This window comes from Bos indicus x Bos taurus, chromosome 4, assembly GCF_003369695.1.
Source record: "Bos indicus x Bos taurus breed Angus x Brahman F1 hybrid chromosome 4, Bos_hybrid_MaternalHap_v2.0, whole genome shotgun sequence".
In the NCBI taxonomy this organism is placed as follows: Eukaryota; Metazoa; Chordata; class Mammalia; order Artiodactyla; family Bovidae; genus Bos; species Bos indicus x Bos taurus.
The window spans coordinates 94,729,970-94,743,259 of NC_040079.1; the positions used below are offsets into that span (position 1 = coordinate 94,729,970).

General features: G+C 38.9%; 1 protein-coding gene across 1 annotated transcript; it reads left to right on the forward strand.

Moving 5' to 3' along the window:
- Positions 1 to 7,889: 7,889 nt before the first annotated feature.
- SOSTDC1 (sclerostin domain containing 1) lies at positions 7,890 to 12,276 on the forward strand. The gene is made up of 2 exons (XM_027540012.1): positions 7,890 to 8,310; positions 10,860 to 12,276. The coding sequence occupies exons 1-2, from the start codon at positions 8,106 to 8,108 to the stop codon at positions 11,273 to 11,275; spliced, it is 621 nt and encodes a 206-aa protein (XP_027395813.1). The 5' UTR covers positions 7,890 to 8,105; the 3' UTR covers positions 11,276 to 12,276.
- Positions 12,277 to 13,290: the final 1,014 nt, after the last annotated feature.

Below are 13,290 nucleotides of genomic sequence, written 5' to 3' on the forward strand. Positions count from 1 at the left end.
GGGATATCCCATGGACAGGGGAGCCTGGCGGGCTACAGTCCATGGGTCAGCAAAGAGTCGAAAGCAACTTAGCACACACATAACAACTGTATTTTACAGAAAAGACTGTGGTGTTGTTGGGCCAAATGCTCTGCTAAATACTTTGTTATTGTTGTTCTCCAATTTTCTGACCTACGAGGGAACTATCAACTGTTAAGTCTCTATTGGTTATATAAGTTCCTTACCATCTTTGGGTTGGCCATGATGCCCACTAAGCGATTCCTAAAGAAAGAGGGAAGCCAGACTGAATGTTGCTAGGACTAGGAGCCTAATGTGGCTGTGGGATGTGCCTGGGACTGGTGGAAAACAATTAAAATCACAGTGGTTGAAGTGTTTTGCTTAAGTCTAGTTGCACATTGATATCTGAGAGAATCAGATATGATTGCCACAATTTCTAGTGAGCAATGACATCAACGTAGCAGTAGTTGTTGTGACCATCTCCGTTGGACAAAACATTAAAGTCAGGGGGGACACTAAGACAATCCAGTCAGTAGGGAGAAATAAATGCAGGAAGAGGAAATGGGGTTGGGTTTTGTCCAGCTGGGCTGAGCTTTAGGGCAGGACTTCCATCTGACTGTGAAAACTGGACAAATCTGAAGTAGTGTTAGTCACTCAGTTGTGTTCAACTCTTTGCATCTTCATGGCTGTAGCCCACGAGATTCCTCTGTCCATGGAATTCTCCAGGCAAAAATACTGGAATGGGTTGCCATTTCCTTCTCCAGGGGATCTTCCCACACCAAGGATTGAACTTGCATCTCCTGCATTACAGGCAGATTCTTCACCATCTGAGCCACTACAGAAGCCCCAGTCTGAAGTAAAAGCCCAGTTAAAATAGATGTGGCAACCATGGTAGAAATCATGGGGACAGGCCACAGTTAGGAGGGCACACATGATTCAAGAACAGTATGTCTCAAACTTCAGCATGTATAAAAATGACTTGGAGAGCTTGTTAAAACACAAGGTCCTGGGTTCCACCCCAAGGGATTTTGATTCTGGCCTGAGGTCAGGCCCAGAAGTTGCATATCTAACTAACTCCCAGGTAAAACACAGTTTTAGAACTATCAGGTTTGTGGAACAAAACTAATTCTAGCTCTCACCTTGGGGATAGGATATTTAATATGCTACAACCTTGATCAAATTGAGTTTGGGGACTTGGCGTGCGCTAAATGCACAGAATGAGGACATCTCTGTGGAGCAAGATAGCAAAATGCCAGTGAAAAGGGACAAACTGGGACTTCCCTGGGAGCCCAGTGGCTGAGATTCTGGGCTTCCAGTGCAGAGTGCCCAGGTTTGATCCCTGGTCAGGGAACTAGATCAAGCATGTTGCACCTAAGACCCAGCCCAGTCAAATAAATAAATATTCATCAAGAAAAAAAAAAAAAGGACAAATTCCTTCTCTCCCTAGTATAGAATCAGATGGATGGAAACCATAGCCCCACTGTCCTAACTTGCTCTCTAGAGCTTACATGTGAAGTTTTCCTTAACAGTACCACGCTGCCATTTTAAGGAAATTTACTGGAGAATTTGCCTAAACCAGTAGTTTAAAACCCAGGACAATTTTGTGCACCAGAGGACATGTGGCAATGTCTGAAGGTGTTTTTGATTGTTATCACTGGGTGAGGGGGGTGCAAACATCATCTAGCAGATAGAGCCCAGGGGTGCTGCTGAACATCTTATAACTTAGCGGACAGGTCCCACGACAAGGGGTTATCCAGCCAAAAATGTCCGTGGTAGAGCCAAGATTGAGAAGTTCTACCAGGAAATATATCCATGGGGTTTGAAATTTCCACTTGGGTTTTGTATCAAGTTACACTGGATTTTGGGTTTCCCAGGTAGCGCTAGTGGTAAAGAACCCACCTGCCAATGCAGGAGATATAAGAGTTGTGAGTTCAGTCCCTGGGTTGGGAAGATTCCCTGGGGGAGGGCATGGTAACCCACGCCAGTATTCTTGGCTGGAGAATCACATGGATAGAGGAACCTGGCGGGTTACAGTCCATGGGTCACAAAGAGTTGGACATGACTGAAGTGACTTAGCACGCACACTGGATTATAATCAGCACTATCTAAATTAATATTATCTCTGTTGAAGCAGCTTGTAAGAAAAATAATATTTGCTCTACTTATTAAACCAAAAGCATTTAAGCAAAATAAAAATAAAGAGACAACTAAGAAAGGTGGTGAGGAAGGTATAAAATAGTACAGAACGATCAGGTTAAGGGAGTTCCTTTAGTGGAATTCTAAATAGAAACTTTCAGGAAAGTGAAGAGCATAGGCTCCATGCCTCATTCGACTCTACAGTCCCTGGACTATAGCATCCATGATAAACACTGGTTTCAAGTGTTGATATGAAATAAATCCAAGATGTTAGCCCATCCTATTGTTAAGAATTTTGAAGATTCTGTAAGTAGTTTTAATTTTCTTCTAAACTAATGATGGTTACCTTTCCAATGTACAAGGTCTATCTTATTAACTGGAACTCTCTGAAAATAATTAAAGTCCACAGAGGACCAGATATACTTCATTGTTGCATTCAGTAAATATGTTTTGCTTATACTTATTCTGATTTTTCTCCTTTCAAAGATAAAAAACAGTCAGGCTAATTATTTTCCTAATCAAGAAAATATTTAATATTTGATCATTTCTTGTAGCTCTTCGTTCCACACCTTAAATACAGTAATTGCACTTTTTTGAGAATTTTTTATTTTTTTTCAAGGTCATTTTTAAATTCAAAGATTGTAAGGAGAGCTTTCCTGGTGGCTCAGTGGTAAAGAATCCTCCTGCCAGTGCAGGAGACACGGGTTTGACCCCTGGTCCAGGAAGATCCCACATGCCTTGTAGGAACTGAGCCTGTATGCCACAACTACTGAGCCCATGGGCTGCAACTGCTGAAGTCTGCGGGCCTGGAGCCCATACTCTGCAACAAGAGAAGCCACCACAATGAGAAGCCCATGCACCTCACCTGGGGAGTAGCCCCTGCTTGCCACGACTAGAGAAAAAGCCATGTAGCAATGAAGGTCCAGTAGAGCCAAAAATAAAGAAAGAAACAAAATTATATATAAAAAAGATTCTAATGAGAAACAATAGTCTTAGACTCATTTTTAAAGACTATTTTTTTCCCTACATTTCAGATTTTGTGCTAGACACTTTCACATTTTCTTATTTCTCTGTGAGGTAGGTAAATTTGGTCATGTTTTACAGTGGAAGGAACTGACTTTAAAGAGTTTTAGGAAATACATCCAAGTTCACACAGATTATAATGGCAGAAATAAGATTCAAATTCAGGTTTTCTTAGTGCCAGGAGTAACAATTGAGTATTAAAGTTACTTTCAAGCTTTTGCATATCAGACCAACAGTAGTAATTCTGATATTAGTGAAGTGAAGTCACTCAGTCATGTCTGACTCTTTGAGACCCCATGGACTGTAGCCTTCTAGGTTCCTCTGTCCATGGGATTTTCCAGACAAGAATACTGGAGTGGGTTGCCATTTCCTTCTCCAGAAGATCTTCCCGACTCAGGTATTGAACCCAGGTCTCCTACATTGTAGGCAGACGCTTTACTGTCTGAGCCACCAGGGAACTCTAATTCTGATGTTATTTGATTATTAATAATGGCATCATACTGATGAGTCAGCTGAGGACTGGGAAATAAATGTCAAAGCTTGCCCAAAGAATGAAAGTTACTCAGTCACCATATTGAATGATTCCATATCTGATCTTTCAAATGTCAAAGCTTGCCCAAAGAATGAAAGTTACTCAGTCACCATATTGAATGATTCCATATCTGATCTTTCAAAACTCTAGCATTTTTCACAAAATGAATGGCTTAATGATTATATCTTCATTTTAAAGCAGATAATATTGTGTAAATTATTTACAGCTGTGTAAAACTTAGTTAAAACATTTATCATTTCAGGGTGTTAAGTCAGGGCTGCAGTCTCATGTAAAGAATTGGCTGTGGGGATATTTGCTTTCAAATTCACACTTGTGGTCGTTGATAAAATTCAAGTCCTCATGGGTTGTTCAGCTGAGGGCTTCTATTCCTTACTGGTAAGAGACACCTGTTTCGTGCCACTGGGGCTTCTACATAGGAAAGCTTACATTATGGAAGCTGATGTTCATAGAAACGAGTGAGACAGCTAGAGCAGGCAAGCAAAACTGAGAGTCACAGTGTTTTGGTAACCCAGTCACAGAAGTCACATCTGAATGTTGAATTTCCTGTCCATGTATAACAACCACATTGTCTTCATTCCTAATTTCGCTTCTGCCAGACATAATATCCTAAGGCTGCACATACAGAATACTAGGGACAGAGCATATTTAACATTTAGGAGTTAGTCTGAGCAAGTTGATTAACAATCTAACAATTAAACTGAAAATTTAATGATCCCCTCCTCCTCCAGTGGTTGGGACTCCATGCTAGGCCTGGGTTCAATCCCTACTTGGGGAACTAAGATCCCACAAGTATGCAGTGTAGCCAAAATAATAAGAACAACAATAATAATAGTAATATCCTCCTCCAGGCATAAAAAAACAGGCTTCCCCAGTGGCTCAAAGGTAAAGAATCCACCAGCCATGTAGGAGCTACAGGAGACACAGGTTTGATCCTTGGGTCAGAAAGATCCCCTGGAGGAATGCATAGCAAACCACTCCAGTCTTCTTGCCTGGAGAATCTCACGGACCGAGGAGCCTGGTGGGCTAACAGTCCATGGGGTCACAAAGAGTCAGACAAGCGAAACAGCTTGGCACAGCACGGCACCTCTAGGCAACTGGGAAAAAAAAAGAGGCTGTTGAGTGGGGCTTCCCTGGCGGTTCAGATGGTAAAGAATCTGCCTGTAATGTAAGAGACCTGGGTTTGATCCTTGGGTCAGAAAGATCCCCTGGAGAAGGGAATGGCAACCCACTCCAGTATTCTTGCCTGGAGAATTCCATGGACAGAGGAGCCTGGTGAGCTATATAATCCATGGGGTAGCAAAGAGGTGGACATGACTGAGTGACTAACACACACACCAGGCATAAAAAATAGTATAGGGAAAGAAATTAGCTATTTTGGCCGTGTTACTTCCTTTAGGCATTGGGTCTACCAGTCAACAGTTAATATTAATGTACTTCATGAACATGAAGTCCCCTGATAAGCAGGATAAGACACTCTTTAGTGTGGTGCATATACACAATGGAATATTAGCAGCCATAAAAACGAATGAAATTGGGTCATTTGTAGAGATGTGGGTGTAACTAGAGACTGTCATACAGAAAGAATAAGTCAAAAAGAGAAAAACAAATATCATATATTAGTGCATAATGTGAAATCTAGAAAAATGGTACAGATGAACCTGTCTTCAAGGCAGAAATAGAGACACAAACATATGGATACTAAGCGGGTAAAAATGGTGGGATGAATTGGGAGATGGGGATTGACATATATACATTAATATGTATAAAATAGATAACCAATGAGAACCTCCTGTATAGCACAGGGAACTCTACTTAATGCTCTGTGGTGATCTAAATGGGAAGGAAATCCAAAAAAGAGATGATATATGTATACATATAGTTGATTCACTTCACCCTGCAGCAGTAACTGTAAAGCAACTGTACCCCAATAAAAAACAAACAAAAAATATTGTAAAGCAGAAAAAAAAAGTTTTTCATAGTTACTATTTTAACATTGTAAAGCAACTGTACCCCAATAAAAAACAAACAGAAAATATTGTAAAGCATAAAAAAAAAAAGTTTTTCATAGTTACTATTTTAGAAGGATGTCTGATCTATAATCTCTATGTGCACATACATAATTTTCCAGGAAGAATGTTAGAATAAATGACTACATATAGTCTTAAGATAGAGATGTGATTGGCAGTACGTGTACATTGAGATTTTTGAATTCAGGTTTAAAACATTTTTTGATTATGTAGAATTTCAAACATACACAAAAGTAAACAAAAAGGAATATCCAGCCTCAGCAACCATCAAATCAAGCACCATCCAAACGCACTTCCTATGTTGTTTTTGAAGTTTTGTTCCAGGCATCATGTGATTTCATCTAAGGATATTTCAGTATTTAATTCTAAAAGAGAAGCGGTTGTTTTTACATAAAACCACAGTATCATTTTTCTTCTAAAAGATACAGTAATTTCTTAGCACTACTAAATCATTAATGTTTTGTTCTTAAGTGTACTTTCTTTGAACAGTGAGATAGATAAAAAGTAGTTCTGAACTGGGGTGATTTTTTAGCTCACAGGGGACATTTGGCAACATCTGGACATATTTTTGATTATAACTGGGGGTGCTACTGGCATCTAGTGGGTAGAAACTAGGTATGCTGCTAAACTCCCAAGACAGCATCCCGTAACAAATAAGTGTCTATTCCAAAATGCCCACAGTGCCACTGTGGAAAAGCCCAGGTGACGGGCAGATAGATAGGAATAGCAGCTGTATATGTGTGCTCAGTCACTCAGTTGTGTCTGACTCTTTGTGACATGGGCTGTAGCCCACCAGGTTCCTCTGTCCACGGAATTTTCCAGGCAAGCTTGCTGGAGCGCATTGCCTATTCCTCTTCCAGGGGATTTTCCTAACCCAGGGATCAAACCCGCATCTCTTGCTTTGGCAGGTGGATTCTTTACCATTGAGCCACCTAGGAAGCTCCAAAGAGCAGTAACAATAGGTCAAAGTTTATAAAGAGGTGAGATATATCCATGCTACAGGGTCAGTTTAATAGCCACACAAACGGCAAAAATAGAATTAAAATTGACAACAGTTTCAGAATTTTGATTCCAATCAAGATATCCCACCAATCGGTTGGAATTTCATTACTGTTTTAAGGCTAGAGATCCTTGTGTGTGTTCATGCTAAGTTGTTTCTTTGCGACCCTGTGGACTGTTAGCCCACCAGGATCCTCAGTCCATGGGATTCTTCAGGCAAGAATACGGAGTAGATTGCCATGCTCTCCTTCAGGGGATCTTCCCAACCTAGGGATCGCATCTGTGTCTCTTATGTCTCCTGCATTGGCAGGCGGGTTCTTTACCATGAGCACCACCTGGGAAGCCCTTAGAGATCCCTGGTAGTCAATGGAACATCTGTGTCATGTGTGGATAAACAGAAGACTACCTTGTTTCTTATGTGAGCAGCAGAGCCAAAGGAAGTCATGAACAGAATGTTTAGTAAATGGAGGTAAAATACGTGTTCTGCAGCCCATGAAAAACCTTGCAAAAATTAACTTGAATTTGCAAAATAATCAGTCAGAAATGGCTTTCATGTAAAATGATGCTATGAACGGTAATGCTTGGGTCATATTTTTAAGATGCAAATGGATATTAGTTACTTTAATGCAGACAGAGCTATGCTCATTACTCTCCACACAGAACCCCTGGCAATAATTTACCTAGGAGCGCAGCAGTTCATGCAGATCAAAGCTGCATTATTTAAGTGTGTCCAGGGGGCAGATTTTTAGCTCTGTGCCTTATACTTTCAGAAAAAAAAAAGAAAAAAAGGTGGTTTGTATCTTGACAAACGAGAAATGTTTAACTAATTAGGTGCTTCATTCGTGCCCTACAATATTTAAACTCCTGAATTCCTCCTATTATCTGGGGTGAGGCCCCTCCCTACTACAAATACAAAACAACTGTGGGAATGCAAATGTCTTCAAATGAACAGCAGTGTATTTTCATTTAAATGAAACCCGAATGTGAACTAGATTTAGGAAAGGAAATGGCAGAGAGAGAGAAGAGAGAGAGTGAGAGGGGCTGTAGTTGCTATAGAATGCGCCTGGCTGCTTCAGCTCTCAGACAACTGATGAAGTCCAACTCTGAAATTTCAGGCAATTTGGATACCAGGCTCCTCCTTTTCTGTAGTCTTCTCTTCCATTGGTAAAATTCTTTCGCAGGGTCATGTAGGGATCCCACCCCTTCTCCGTGTTTTCACTCTGTAGCGCTACACAACTTTACACCTGAATGAACGCCAAACCTCAGTGGATATATAAAGGGAACCTTGAGGAGGAATTTCACAGTTACAGTGCAGAAGCAGAGGGAAAGGAATTAACCAGCTCTCCAGCCAAGCAAATCCTCCACTCACCATGCTTCCTCCTGCCATTCATTTCTCTCTCATTCCCCTTGCATGCATCCTAATGAAAAGCTGTTTGGCTTTTAAAAATGATGCCACAGAAATCCTTTATTCACATGTGGTTAAACCTGTTCCAGCACACCCCAGCAGCAACAGCACAATGAATCAAGCCAGAAATGGAGGCAGGCATTTCAGTAACGCTGGACTGGATCGGAACAGTAAGTGTGTTTTACTTGCATGAATTTGGTGTTCTTATTTGGTGGCATTAACTCACATTCCTGTCGAATTATTTCATTGCTAACTAACCTGAACCATACATGTTTTGCTAAACAATCTGGGAGCAATCCGCTGCATGTGTAGACTGGCATTCTTCCCTACAAAGTTAACATAACTAAAACAGTGATTTGATAATGTAGGCACAGGCTTTGGTTTTCCAACATTCCAAGAGAAAATGTTTCCAGGAATTAAAGTGTTGCTTCTTTGAAATGCAGAATGAGATTTTTTTTTTTTTCATGAAGTGTTGTTCTAGATAGCTTAAATTCAGGTTGTGTTCTGTTTATTTCAAAACCTGTGCAGTTCTGATAGAGTGTATAAAGGTAAATAACCAAAGCACACATGGGAAATCACAAGGTGGGGGGGAAGAAGCTTTCTGACGGGGAAAAAAAGGCTCACACCAATTTCTAAAAAATATCTAGTGAAATAAGTGAAGTTTGGAGATGGTCTTTGAGAAAGAGGGATGAAACTAAACATTGGAGAATCATATTTTTCTGAAATAACTTCTTATTCACCGGATCAAAATGTAGGTTATTGTAGATTTCTGTGAAAGACCAGGGAAACTTTTATGAGTTTGGAGATTTAAAATAATGACAATACAATAATACTTTGTATAAAAACTATTTTTCTTCCTTTCTGTTTGCTTAATCGACATACTTGTTGACCACTAGTTGGAGGGATTCAAATGTCTTTTCCTAACTTTTGCTTCACTCCTTTCACATGCTAGTAATTGGACTTTAAGAGAGAAACAGAGAAAGAGTTCACAAGAAATCTTCCCTTCAACTCCATTCAAGCGCTGAAAAGAGTTTCAACCTTTGAAAAACCAAAGCAAATATGACTGTTTATGTCTTTCTAAGAAAAGCACGGTGTTTTTTAAGTTACATGAAGATGTTTGCTTTTACATATACAAGAACTATCTGATTATTTAAGATTACCAAGCAAGGCGGTGGGTATTCATTGTCAATGAACTGTCACTGCAAAAATGCCAAATTTCTATATACACAGGAACAAAAAGCTAGGCAGGTCAAAATCCTCTCGGCTGTTTCCAGGTGCATTCTTAAGGCAGCTGCAGGAAGGTGAGCTGGAGTCAGAATTAGACAGGCAGAGTATGCTGACTGGCCAGCTAGGTTACACTTTAATTTCAATCTCACACTCCATATCCGTACAGATGTGTACGTATAATTATATGTATAAACATATAATTACATTTTTCCACAACTATCACATCCCTTTAGACTATATCTTTTACCTCATAAGTTCTAGGGGCACAGTGCTAAAGTAACACTCCTAATTCAATATCTACTTCATATTAGCTTTCAATATCTTATGTGAGACCACTTCAATGTCCCTTATAATCTTTATTTTTTTTAATCTCAGCAGTCTGTACTTTGAAATATATATATATATATATATATATGTGTGTGTGTATATATATATATGTATTTCTGGTTAACAAGGCTGGATTTTTTCCCCAAGCTTATTACAGACAATTCTCCTCAATTTGAGATAACAAAGCAATGGAAAAGAAAACCCAAATATTTAAGACTAATTTTTGCTTTAATTACCTAAGGCATGGAACAAGAAACAATCTATTAGAGAACATACTTATCAAATTCAAATGACTAAACAAAGTTTGCCATGACCAATATTCAGGAAACAAACCCTGTGGTTCCTTTTGCAGTTGTAAATCAAACATGTTAGGCATTTTTCTGCCATAAAATTCATGGAAATGTAGCCAAGTTGTTATGGCAACCATACGTTCCTGATTTAGGAGCTTTTATATTCCTTAAATGTTGAGTTGTAGTGACATTTTGCATTTCAAGCATTTTAATATTTGTGTTTTTAAAAGATAGTTTGGGAATTTATGTTTAAAGTGTAGTTATTAAGTTTGAGATGCAAAAATGTCAGACATTGTACACATATGTATATATGATTCTCTGCAGCTGAATTTTATAATTGAAACAAAATATTATGGATTTCATTGTACACAATATTCAAATTCTTTCCACATTTTTTCAGATTTTTTTGAAAAACCTAATTAAAAGCACTTGTAGACATTAACTAATAGACCTGTGAGTGAAGAACATGAACATATACTGCCTGTTAGCTCATTAAAGAATGAATATTCATACATAAAACTTAGAACTGCTTAATACTTATCAGGGGAGTAAAACTAAGAAAATGGGATTTTCAAATACTCCAGTAAGCAATTAGCTAATGTTACACATGAAAAAACAAATCAGGCTCAGTTTACTTTATCCCATAACTGATAATTTTCATGCAAGCTTTCTCTATAACCATCCAGGTGGATTTTTGCATTGTGAGAACAAAATAAGAGTTCACTTCCTATTGGCGAATTTGCTATCATTTGGACATTATTTTTTGCCAATGCAGATTACTTTTCTTTTTGAGTGTTTGCCTGTGCCTCTCATGCATATATATATATATATATATATATATATATATTTTTTTTTTTTTTTCCTGCTTCCTGCAGCTCGAGTTCAAGTAGGCTGCCGAGAACTGCGTTCCACCAAATACATCTCAGACGGCCAGTGCACCAGCATCAGCCCTCTGAAAGAGCTGGTGTGTGCTGGCGAGTGCTTGCCCCTGCCTGTGCTGCCTAACTGGATCGGAGGGGGCTACGGAACAAAGTACTGGAGCCGGAGGAGCTCCCAGGAGTGGAGGTGTGTCAATGACAAAACGCGTACCCAGAGAATTCAGCTGCAGTGCCAGGACGGCAGCACGCGCACCTACAAAATAACCGTGGTCACCGCCTGCAAGTGCAAGAGGTACACGCGGCAGCACAACGAGTCCAGTCACAACTTCGAGAGCCTGTCGCCTGCCAAGCCAGCCCAGCATCAGCGAGAGCGCAAGAGAGCTGGCAAACCCAGCAAGCACAGCATGAGTTAGAATCCAGACCTCCAAACTGGACTGACTAGGAACCATCTACTTTACAGATTTGATTGCTTGGACGACTCGAGCCTGCCACTGCTATTTTCTTACTTGAAAATATACGCTTTCTGCTTTGATCAAACTCAGCCAGCTGTCCTGAGTATCAGGAGCTTCTTGGGAGATAGATTTTTCAAGTTTTTCAAGATGTATGAGCATCCATGGATGCGATTTGCCTTTAAATTCCACGCATCCTGTAGTATTAATTCCCCATGGTTCTTGAAAGACGGGTGATACTATACCCATCATTGAATCTTTTTAACATGGAAAAGAGCTTCTCAGTAACCCTTCATTTCCCAAACCATCCTCTCCACCCCACACCCAACAAAACTTCTTTGAAATTGAAAATTTTTTTAAAGAGTTGTTGCCATGAATCTTCAGGTTAACAGTTCAGAAGGGTGTTTTTTTGGTAATCTTCATGGGAACAGTTTAGCTGCCAAGAGTGATCTCCTTTTGAAAGAGTGAAAGAGCTTGTGACATTTCACTTCAAAAATAAGCCCTGTAGCTTTTTACAGTCTCATAGTATGAAATTATACCCTGCATGCTGACCCTTGCTTGGAATGGAATGCCAGAAATGCATGGCAGCAGCTAATAAGTAAAGCTGATTAACTATTTATTTGTCAATGTTATTATTTAATGAGCTTTCACAAGTGATTGTTTTCAAAATGTTAATTTTTTATGTTTCGAAGTTTTTTCATGTACCTAAATATTTTCCTGTATAATTTGTGGTTGATCTAGAAGTATGACAATACATACTGTAGATATGTAAAATAAATATTTTAGTCTCCTTGTTACATATATGTTTCATCATGAACTTTGTCAATAGTACAGATCTTTAAAAATCAATAAGATGCTTTGTAAAGATGAAATAGGTAACAGTTTCCGATTTAATCTGTGCAATCAGAAGGTGACTAGACCTTCAATGAGTTTCTTTTAACAAAAATAAACACGGCTAAATGTTATTGTCTTTGCCTTGAACATGTATAAAATGGTACAGAATAAGCACACAAACTACAGAAGAAGCACATCAGAATCATTAGTTTTTAAAAATATAAGGCACATTCAAGTTTTGATAGAAAAATCTACAGTAAGAAGAAAGAGAGAGGGAGACCATCTAGTTGGTAAATAAGATGCTTGAAAAAGTTGGATGACAACCCAGCAGTGAGTTGTAAGAAGAATATCATATTTATATATACCTGTGGATGCCAAATCTGCTGCCCATTATAATCACCTGGGGGAGATAGTACGCAACCCAGTAACCAGGCTGCCATCCAAATTACATCAGAGTTTCTGAACGTGGGACTCAGATATTAGCAGTTTTTAAAGTTTTTCAGGTTATTCTAATATGCAGTTAAGTCTGAGAAAGGAATTGTGAAAACAATCACTGCCATATGTTGGGAAACTGACTACTCTTGCATGGTCCTCAAACCAAAAACTAAAATGAAAGAAAACAGCAAAGAAAACAAAAACAAGTTTTTCGGTGTTTTCAAGTTTGACATGTTTATTAACCAACGTGATCAGTCTTGAACAAGATTATACAGTTAACTCACTGATTTGTCAATTTAATCATTGACTGATTCCATCACCCTAAGTGAAAAAAACCAAAGAGGCTTGATTATGGATCGATAAGATCTAGATTTTCTTTTTTTGGATCCTGAGCGTGATGGAGTCCTTACTGCTTTTTTGTAGATTGTTCTTTTCTGTAACCACAAGTCTAAAAGTCACATGTGTATTACATAAACCATAGTAAGCTAAATAAAGGACACAATGTTGTCCCTTCCCTGTGAAAGGGAGGAGAGCCTCAACGTACATGAGGACAAGAAAACATCTCTCAATTTTAAATATGCTAACTATTGTATCATTCAATTAAAATAATGATTCGGTGTCCATATTGATTTATTTTCCAGTCTTACTAACTGGATCTTAAACTACATATAATATCATTATACATGGAACATTCATAATAATTACATCAC

What these genes read in the sequence shown, in the direction of transcription:
- SOSTDC1 (XM_027540012.1), top strand. Translation starts at nt 8,106, where the DNA reads ATGCTTCCTCCTGCCATTCATTTCTCTCTCATTCCCCTTGCATGCATC. An exon ending in CGCTGGACTGGATCGGAACA is followed by an intron (nt 8,311 to 10,859) that starts GTAAGTGTGTTT and finishes TGCTTCCTGCAG; the next exon opens with CTCGAGTTCAAGTAGGCTGC.